This window comes from Arachis duranensis, chromosome 7 (assembly GCF_000817695.3).
Source record: "Arachis duranensis cultivar V14167 chromosome 7, aradu.V14167.gnm2.J7QH, whole genome shotgun sequence".
NCBI classification, from domain to species: domain Eukaryota; kingdom Viridiplantae; phylum Streptophyta; class Magnoliopsida; order Fabales; family Fabaceae; genus Arachis; species Arachis duranensis.
In genome coordinates, this window is record NC_029778.3 from 5298197 (window position 1) to 5309169 (window position 10973).

The 10973-nt window shown below is 35.2% G+C and overlaps 1 protein-coding gene across 1 annotated transcript; it reads right to left on the bottom strand.

Annotated features, from left to right (window-relative positions):
* Positions 1-6278: 6278 nt before the first annotated feature.
* Positions 6279-8647, bottom strand: LOC107496675 (probable E3 ubiquitin-protein ligase RHC1A). Its single transcript, XM_016117988.3, has 2 exons — positions 8596-8647; positions 6279-7448 (listed from the first exon to the last, which is right to left on the bottom strand). The coding sequence occupies exon 2, from the start codon at positions 7398-7400 to the stop codon at positions 6495-6497; it is 906 nt and encodes a 301-aa protein (XP_015973474.1). The 5' UTR covers positions 7401-7448; positions 8596-8647; the 3' UTR covers positions 6279-6494.
* Between the last annotated feature and the right edge of the window lie 2326 nt (positions 8648-10973).

The following is a 10973-nucleotide window of genomic DNA, read 5'->3' on the forward strand; positions in this document are numbered from 1 at the left end:
GGGGAAAACACTTTATTCATCAGCCTTTGATATGTGGCTCCTGCATTCTTCAATCCGAATGGCATGACCACGTAGCAAAAGTTAGCTCTGGGTGTGATGAATGATGTTTTCTCCTGGTCTGGCTCATACATCGGGATTTGATTGTATCCCGAGTAGGCGTCCATGAATGATAAGTATTGGTACCCCGAGCTGGAATCCACTAGGGTATTAATACTTGGTAGGGGATAAGGGTCCTTGGGACATGCCTTATTTAGGTCGGTATAGTCGATACACATTCTCCATTTGCCATTCTATTTTTTGACTAGCACTACATTGGCTAGCCATGTTGGGTACTTAACCTCTCTAATAAAGCCGGCTTCCAGGAGTGCCTGTACTTGCTCTTCTACTATTAGGGCTCGTTCTGGGCCGAGCTTGCGTCTTCTTTGTTGTACGGGTCGGGATCCTAGATAAACCGAGAGCTTATGGGACATGAGCTCGGGGTCAATCCCAGGCATGTCAGAGGCCTTCCAGGCAAAGAGGTCGGAATTATCTCTTAGGAGCTTAGCCAACTCTTGTTTTAGAGTTTCCCCTAGGTTGGCTCCTATATAAGTGTTTTTCCCTTCCTCTTTACCGACCTGTATCTCCTCGGTTTTTCCTCCCGGTTGTGGTCGCAGTTCTTCTCTGGCTCTTGTACCGCCGTGCTCTATTGTGTGAACTTCTCTGTTCTTTCCTCTCAGATTTAGGCTTTCATTGTAGCATTTCCTTGCCAATTTTTGGTCTCCCCGTACCGTTGCTATCCCCGCTGAGGTCGGGAATTTCATGCAGAGGTGGGGAGTGGATACCACAGCTCCGAGCCGATCAAGGGTAGCTCTGCCGATTAAAGCATTATATGCTGACCCCACGTCAACGACTATGAAGTCTATGCTCAGAGTCTTTGATTTTTCCCCTTTTCCAAAAGTGGTATGAAGGGGTAAAAATCTTAGTGGTTTTATTGGCGTGTCCCCTAATCCGTATAGGGTGTCGGGATAGGCCCTTAACTCTTTCTCATCTAACCCTAGCTTGTCGAAAGCAGGCTTGAAGAGAATGTCTGCCGAGCTTCCTTGGTCTACTAGGGTTCTGTGGAGATGGGCATTTGCTAGGATCATAGTTATTACCACTGGATCGTCGTGTCCAGGGATTATTCCTTGCCCATCTTCTTTTGTAAATGAAATGGTAGGAAGGTCGGGTGACTCCTCCCCGACCTGGTAAACTCTTTTGAGATGTCTTTTGCGAGAGGATTTGGTAAGTCCCCCTCCCGCAAACCCTCCTGAGATCATATGGATATGTCTCTCTGGGGTCTGCGGTGGTGGGTCTCTTCTATCCATATCATCTCGTTTTCTCTTTCCATGACTGTCCGACCTTTCTATGAGATATCTATCAAGCCGACCTTTTCTAGCCAGCTTTTCTATCACATTTTTAAGGTCGTAGCAGTCGTTTGTGGAGTGACCATATATTTTATGGTACTCGCAGTAATCGCTGCGGCTCCCCCCTTTTTTATTTTTAATGGGTCTAGGGGGTGGCAGTCTCTCAGTATTGCAAATCTCTCTATATACATCCACTATAGAAACTTTCAGAGGAGTATAAGAGTGATATTTTCTTGGCCTTTCGAGACCGAGTTCTTCCTTTTTCTTGGTTTCCCTTTCCCTCTCTTTTGTTGAGGGAGGGGGCCCAGGTCGCCAACTCAGGTCTCTTAATTTGGCGTTTTCTTCCATGTTGATGTACTTTTCGGCTCTTTCCTGTACATCACTTAGAGAAACGGGATGTCTTTTAGATATGGACTGCGAGAAGGGACTTTCTCTAAGTCCATTAACTAATCCCATTATGACTGCCTCTGTGGGCAGGTCTTGGATCTCCAACCATGCTTTGTTGAACCTTTCCATATAGGCTCGTAAAGATTCTCCGACCTCCTGTTTTATTCCCAGGAGGCTCGGTGCATGTTTCACCTTATCTTTCTGGATTGAGAACCTCATCAAAAACTTCCTTGAGAGGTCTTCAAAACTGGTAACCGACCTTGGGGGGAGGCTATCGAACCACTTCATCGCTGCTTTCGATAGAGTGGTCGGGAAGGCTTTGCATCGCGTAGCGTCGGAGGCATCAGCTATGTACATCCGACTTTTGAAGTTGCTCAGGTGATGCTTTGGATCCGTGGTTCCATCGTAGAGGTCCATATCAGGGCTTTTGAAGCTCCTCGGAACTTTAGCCCTCATTATGTCCTCACTAAAGGGATCCTCCCCTCCTAAGGGTGGCTCTTCTTGTTCGTCACGGGAGTTGCGACTTTTGAGGGAGGATTCCAATTTTAAGAGTTTTCTTTCTAACTCTTTTCGTCGTTCCATCTCCTCTTTTAGGCGCTTTTCAGTTTCCTTTTGCCGCTCTCGCTCCTGCTCTAACTGCTCCAGGCGGCTGTGGACTAATCCCATGAACTCAGTTACATGGGGTGGTCCTTCTTTTTCTGACTCGCGCCCTTCTGAGGAGTTTACCTTTGGGTTTTTTACTCCGGAGGTGCCTTCCCTGTGTTGATTCTCGATTTCCTGGTAGAGGGTGAAATCCACATCGTTATTGCCTGTATCCAGATTCTCTTGTTCAGAATCTGTCTCCACATGGCCTTCTTCGTGGGATCTGTCCGCCATCTATGGATGATCTCTCGGTTCCCCAGCAACGGCGCCAATGTTATGGTGGGTAACCTGAGATTGATGGGATGGATGGAATTGGTTGGCCCAAACGTATGAAGGAGGAGGGCTCCGAACGGATCTGCAACTCGGGAGGCTCCGTCCGACTTGTTTGTGAGAAGAGATGGGGGTGGTACCTGCAAAGACACTCCGATGCCTAAGTTAGCAAGGGTGTGAACAGGTCTAGAGAGTATTGGGCTTAGAGATACCTGAGGGGTGTCAGTGTATTTATAGTGGTGAGCTAATAACCACCGTTGGAGTAGTGCCGTATCTTTTGGGTGTTAACCGTCCCATTATCTTAGGGAGGTTAAGATATGGCTTGATGAAGCGGTTAGAGAGATTTTAGGGGCGGTTACTCATTTGAATGAGTGTTTATCTGCCAGCTAATCTCATGTCCGACTTCTTTAGAGTAAGTGTAGTCAACACCGACTTCTTACGTGAAGGTCGGTGCTTAGCTAGGCTTAATTCTTCGGTTTAAGCCTTTTGTTTGGACCTGGGCCTTTATTATTGGGTCAGGGTATGAACAATAATGAATACACGTAGTACTTTTGTTATTAGCAATATTATAACTTAAGCATGATATTATGATAATAAAGGTGTTATAATACCGACTTCAACCACTTGCACACTCATAAAATATGCTAAAGAACTAACATTTTTTTATGTAAACGAAAAAAAGAGTTGATTGAAATGTGAAACAAAAATAAAATTTTGTTGATTATGTAATATTTTTTTCTTCTTTTATATAATACATGAAATTTATCTATAAACATTATGTATTAGAATCTCGGTAGGGAGACAATGAGAAATTTTAACAATGTATACAATAGGCTAATTATTTAACTCAATAGGAATAAATAATAAAAATTTCTTCACAGATTATCCTAAATTCAAAAATTTTTATTCAATTATTTCACATCAAATTTCAAATTTCAAATTCCCCAATTTTAAATTTCAAATTTTCAAAAAAATCTAATTAATTATTTCAAAAAAATAACCATTCAAAATTCTAATTTACCAAACCATTTCACTCCAATATCCTCTTCTTTTTCAACCGACGGCCACCCCACCTTCATCAATAATCATCTCACTTCACCTTCGCTACTTGACTTGTCACACGCCAGTGCGCCACTCGCCCTTAGTAAAAATAATCATCCACATAAGAATAAAAATAATCATCTATTTACCTAATGAATTGAACATCCAACATATTTTAATTATATATAATTAAACTCAATCCAGTCAAAACAATAATCTGCGTAAAAATTAAAATAATCATCCGCATACCTACTAAAATGACCATCCTAAATTGACCATTAAAATAGAAGAAAAAGAAGATGAATAAATAGAAGAAGTAACTATGATCATCCAACAATTTAATTTTTATTAAAAAATAAGAAAAAAAATGTATAATTTATCACGTGAATCTTATAATTTGATGTAACTATAAAATAAAAAAATAAAAAAAGAAAAAAAAGCTTCAATAGATGAGGAGAAGACGACACGGTAGATGTGAGGGGCCGTCCAATGATTCCGTCTTCAATTGGCTGATGAAGGAGGCAGAGCCAGGCAGATGCGCACAACGTGCAGATTACTGTGCAGAGACAAGCCAGCGAAGAAGGTTTGGTGCTGCAGTTCTAATCGGCGTTGATGAAGGTTTCAGGTCACGCGGCGCCACGGCGGTGGATGTTGAGTAGCGACCGTGCATCGGTTTGACAATGAGAGAGAATAGAGAGAGAGAAAGAGAATGAAGGAGACCGGTGTTCGTAACTATTTGAAATCTTTATTTATTTTGTATTTAAAATTAAAAACAATTTTATAATTAATTAATTTAATTATTATTTAATGTTAATTTAAAAAATATTTTCATTGTATATTAATTACATTGACTACTCATACTTTTTCTATTAGAATTTATTTTAATTTTTACATCTTTTAATTTCTATCCCTCTTTCAAACGCGATAAAAGACAACAGAAAAAGACGAGATTATTACAGAATCCATAAAGAATCGTGGAGGCAAAAATTAAAATAGGATTCCGAAGATTTCAGAACTTAATCGCAATGACAAGAGTTGTCGCATAAGATGGACCAATCATCTTAATCCAAGCAACAAGAAAAGTGCATTAACTTCGCAAGAAATTCATAAAATCATTACAATCCATCAATATTTATATTTTTTCTTGGACACCATTCCCGATCATGATTGGTAAGTGCCTTATTATAAACATTAATCTTTTTATTATGTTAAATTATTAACTGAATTATGAATGTTATGTCGCAAATAGTGTGGATTTTCAGACAGTCCCAACATACAGGTTTCAATATACCATCGCCATTACTGTCACCATCACTATTGCAATTTTTTTTTTGGACACCATTTCCCATGAGTGGTAGGTACCTTATTATAAACTTAATTTTAGTATGCAAACAACCGGGTTAGTTGAACATTTAATATAAGAATCTAATTGAGTAATAGACATATTATTGAATCTCATTGTTATTTAAATATGGCAGGTAGCTATATATAAATGGCCAGCCACCTAACCAAATGAAGAAGGTATAGAGATAGAGTTATATTTGTAAATAATGACTTGTTAGAAAGAATTATAGATAGTTATATTTAAGCTGCTTTTTTATTGCCTTTGATAGCAAAGTTTTTTTAAGTGGCTGAATCTCATCTTGATTAGGATATTCCTTTGAACATTCTAACACAATTCAATGTCTACACAATAAATGCAGTAGGATTTAGCAATACTCACTCATGTTAACTTGCAATCTATTTATTATTGAATGAGATATGAAAATAAGATGTTAACCTTACTTTAAATCTTTAATAAGAAAAGTACTAAAACATGTTTGAAAGCATATACATGCATATAGCACATCTCATTCAAGTGATACAACCACAAGTGCTAGAGAATGATGCTGCTTGTGAGTGACACATTGTCATGATAATTAATGCAAAAGGGTCCATCTCTTCTTGCTTTTTGGACATGACAAAATTACAAAGGCTTGTCTATCATCAAAAGTTGGCCCCCACTACATGACACTTTCCCATTTCTTTATTATGATTTGTCTTTTTCATTGGCACTTATCCTAAGATTATTCATGCAAAAACAGGCATAAAGTACTGTACAGAGAACTAAGCTACTTTGACTCAATCTTCCTGCTATAGATAATAATTACCATTTTATTTTAGATGAAACTATGTAAGTCAGGTTCTTACCACAATATTTAGAAGATGAGTCTAGAAAAAGGATTATATTTTACTTCTCTAATTATACACTTAACCAAAACAAGATACAAGACAAGACACATACTTATCAAATTAGACACATGAAACCTTATCACAATTATATGGACAAGATGAGTGATAAATTTTCAGCACTATCTTTAGTATCTTTTTTTTTTTTTCACCCTTTAAAGGTTTATGCTACAAAACATGGAATAAAACTAGGTTCAAATATACAGAAAGTATAATCAAGAAGCTTTCATATTTTCAATGAACCAGCACAATAAACCAAATACTCTGATAATGCAGCTATCTCAGGAACTAAGCAGCAGGAAGAAATAAAAATTGTACAATGACAGGTAAAAGTTTCAAAGAGATTCAACTAAGCAAGCAAATTGCATGTACAAAGATTGTAACAAACTTCTATCTACCATCTTCCATACATGAGATAAAGTTTAAAATGCAACATTTTTAAAAAAGCTCTTTCTCCTCCGAATTTTAAGATACAAGCATTATTGGACAGTCTATTATCCATGATTATCATTTGAACTAGAAGAAGCTTCCATGATTATTGTTTTAACTGGAAGAACGGAACGGCCACAGAAATGATAGAGGATGTCTCCTTCCTTGGCTCTGATGGCTGCTCTCCCTGCTCCTGGAGCTGCTGTCGCTGTCACCACTACTATTGGCGTTCCTTCCACCCCCACTTCGACTACCACGAGAACTAACATGTCCTTGAGGTGGAAGTTCAACACGGCAAACAGGACACGAGTTATGCTGAACCAACCAAGGAACAATACAATCAGTGTGGTAAATATGGTTACATGGCATCTCTCTGGCTTCAGATCCCAGTTCAAATTTCTCTTTACACACGGGACAGTGTGAATCTTGGCGAAGATGCGCACTCGTGATCTTAATAGTAGGCATTGCGTCAATTGAAGAACGTGCAGCTGGGGGTGGACCACGCCGTTCATTCATGGTGAGTTGCTCAATAAGTTCTTCAAGTCCAGGGCCCATAAAGTAATCACCGAAATCAACACCCCTCGGACCACCTCTTGGACTGCCACCATTAGCCAAGGTGAATCCAGGAACTTGACCGTGAAAGATCAAATAAGGACCAGAACTAACAACACCCCAACTCTGTTCAGGACCCGGGGCAGGACCAGACCTCCCTCTAACATCAAAATTGGGGTGCCTTCCAGCCATTCTCTGCCTCATGAAATTATCCACAGCATCTATAAAACCAAACCTTGGATCAGGACCCCTCCGCCCCATAAAAGCATGCAAAGCATCGAAAAAATCAGGCATCTGATGAAACTCCCCCATCTGTGATGATGGAAAGGCATGTTGAGGCGCAAATCCTTGCAATTCATTAAGTTCTTGAACGAACCCTCCATCACAGTAGGGACAAACAACATCCCTCCCTCCGAGCACGATTGGCTGCCTGCATTCGTAACACCAGTGCGTTGCTCCACTTGACATTCTTTCTCTTTGACTAAAGCCTCCAATTCTGCACCGGATTTCACTTCCCTTCTGTACAAAATACAGAAACAACTAATAGATCAAAACTAATTATAAAATCGAAATGAATCAATAAGCAATACAACCTTGAGGATTCAATTGGCTTATTATAGTGTTGATATGTACATCCTCATCAATGGAAGCTTTCTTCAGACAGCAATGGGATTGAAAAGAAAACAGAAAACTATGCAAGAAATGAATGAAAATGTAACATTTTTCCTTTAAAAAATAATTCTAAAAAATGCATGATTGACTTGCACGCAGATGACAGCAGCATAATTCTGTTGCAAAAATAACCTAGGATTGGAAATGAAAATACAAATCAAATACAGTTTGTTGTTGTTGTTTTTGTTGTTCTAGAAGACAATTAAGGCTTTATTCAGCATATAAAAGCACATAAGAACACTAATTCCCAGTAAAGGGTAACTCAGGACTAAGAACAGAGAGCTGCTAGTGCAGAAATCACTTGAGTATCTCTTTTGGATCATATCATGATTTCTGAGGCACAAAAACAAGTTGAAAAAAAAAAATGCAAGTAACTAAATGCAAACCACTCTGTAATATTGAATGTATTCCTCTAACAATTGTCCAATTCAACAATTCCAATAAAAAATTTCATGTGCAGTAAGACAAAAACTTGCTTCAATCCATCATCACAACAAAATTCACTTCGGGAATCAGGTACACAAGTCACACAAAAGGGGCAAAAAAAAAAGTAAAATATCTGCATATTGAAAAATAGGTCATTTCTAATAAAATTATTTTTTTTTTAATCCATCACCAAAGACAAACAAGGGAGTAACAAAATTCTTTCACAAATCACAGTTTACTCTCACATAAACAGCAATTACGATTCAATAATAACATCAAATTCAGTCACAGTAGAGAGAAAGCATCACACACATACAGAGACCCAAAATCCAAAACTGAAAATTGAAGAGTAAGCAGAAAATCCCAGCTCAAATCAAACTGTTGTTATAATCAAAGCACTAATTTTCAATTCAATTGGGTTTCCAAGCAATCAATACACTTCAATTCCACGGAACCAAATCACTGACTGAAGGGGAAAAAAAAGGGTTCCCAAAAAGCAAAAAGTAGGAAACTTTTGGAAGATAAGGCAGAATCAAAGCTTCAGGATTCGTCAGAGATAACTTACCAAAGGAAATTGAAGCTTAGAAGGCCAAATTTCTGAGCTTCGGAGAGAGAAAGTAGAGAGAGAAAATAAGAAGACGAAGAAGAAGACCCTTTTTTATGGTTTCTGGGGTCATCCACTGAGAGGGGAAAAGTCTTCATTTTTTACTTTTATTTATTTATTCATTCATTTATTTATTTATTTATTAGTAATCTGAACTTTTTTTTTCACCGCTTGAAGAAGAACTTTGATTCTTTCGTACAATAAAATACTATTTAAGTACATAATAAATAAGAACAAATAAAAAATAAATTGATGATGGGATTTTCCTAGTAACTACTTCCCAAATGCAATAGAAATTATAATCTTCCTAACTTTTTCTATTACATATGGCTGCTTGCAATGAAATGAAAACGAAAATGAATTTTCTAATAAATTTAATGTAAATTTTGTTGTGATTATTACATTAAGGTGGAAAAAAACATCTAACGACTTTTTAATCTTAAATATTGTATGAACATTTTAGGGTAAAAAACCCAAATAAACCAAGTTGAGAAATTTATTACCCAAATCAACCAAAACAAAAATTATTTCAGTAATTCACCAATGGCCATTTATATATAATTCGAATCAATATGATTCGAATTACAAATGCATGTAATTCGAAACAACTTGCTTCGAATTACGTTTGAATGGATATGCATGTAATTCGAATTGACTCAATTCGAATTAGTAGGCTCACATGACTCTATAGAGTTCGAATCATATTGATTCGAATTATTCAATGTTGGTGACACTCGAATTAAGTTGATTCGAATTACTAGTGAGTTGCCTATATAATGCTACGTTAGTTGGATATATATCAACTTTTATTTTTCACATTCTTACTTTTTTTGTAAAATCCCAATTTTTTTTACTCTAGTAATATTTCATTAGATTCATTACTCCATTTTGAGAAAGAAGACTGGCCTCTTAAAAATTTTTATATCAAATTTTTATTTAACTCCTAATAGTTAATTTTGTTAATGAAATATTCTGTAACCAAATTTATATAATTAATGCTAAATAAGGTAAGTTTTGGCTGTTTTTTTTTGTCTACCTAACAATATTAATCCCTAATATTTTTGTTAGGGTATAAATTTGCCACCACAACTACTGGCTACCTAGCAATATTAATCCCTAATTTTTAATTTTTAATTTTATTGTCAAATAATAAAAAATATAATTTTAATTTTAATAATACTTTTTAAATATTTCTAAAATTGTGTAATCATCAAAATATATATATATATATATAATATTTTTAGAAAAATAAAATTATACAGTAAATATCTTTTGTATCAATTATAAGATATATATCCAACTATCTAAGTAAGAATGTGAAAAAAAAAATTTGATATATATCTAACTAACGTAGCATTATATAGGCAACTCACTAGTAATTCGAATCAACTTAATTCGAGTGTCACCAACATTGAATAATTCGAATCAATATGATTCGAACTCTATAGAGTCATGTGAGCCTACTAATTCGAATCGAGTCAATTCGAATTACATGCATATCCATTCAAACGTAATTCGAAGCAAGTTGTTTCGAATTACATGCATTTGTAGTTCGAATCATATTGATTCGAATTATATATAAATAGCCATTGGTGGATTACTGAAATAATTTTTGTTTTGGCTGATTTGGATAATAAACTTCTCAACTTGGTTTATTTGGGTTTTTTACCCAACATTTTATGTAAGACAATAAAGTAGCATCCTAGTTAACTAAAAACTGGTAACAAGAATAAAAAATAAGGGAAAGTATATTTTGTTATTGAAATTTGGTAAAAATTTTAAAAATAATTTTAAATTTTATTTTGTTTTAGTTATGTTCTAAAAAATTTTTATTTGTATTAAATATATTTTTAAAAGATTCATTTTTAAAAAATTTAAGATCAATTTAACAATAATATATAATAATTATGTTTGATTTGTTTCTGTTAAAAGTTATTCTTATAAAATTATTGTTGAATTGGTTCTAAATTTTTTAAGAAATTAAAAGAGTATATTTGATATAAATTAAAAACTTCTGAAATAAAATTAAAATAAATTAAAATTTAATGGTATTTTTAAATTTTTTTCTAAACTTCAGAAATAAACGGTATATTTTATCCTAAACATTCATAACAAAAATTTAGATTTTTTAAATAAATAAAATAAATTTAATATTTCTCAAGCGTAAATATTTTTAAATTTGTATGTATTGATAAATATTATATTTAACAATAATTAGTTAATTTTAAAAAGAAAACTGACATTGAATTAAAAAGAAATATTTAACAATAATTATTTAGTTTACAAAAATTGTGATCCTTTTAATTCATGAATTTATCAAAAATTGTAAATTTATCAAA

Coding starts and splice junctions, on each gene's coding strand:
- LOC107496675 (XM_016117988.3), bottom strand. CDS start 7,400: ATGTCAAGTGGAGCAACGCACTGGTGTTACGAATGCAGGCAGCCAATC.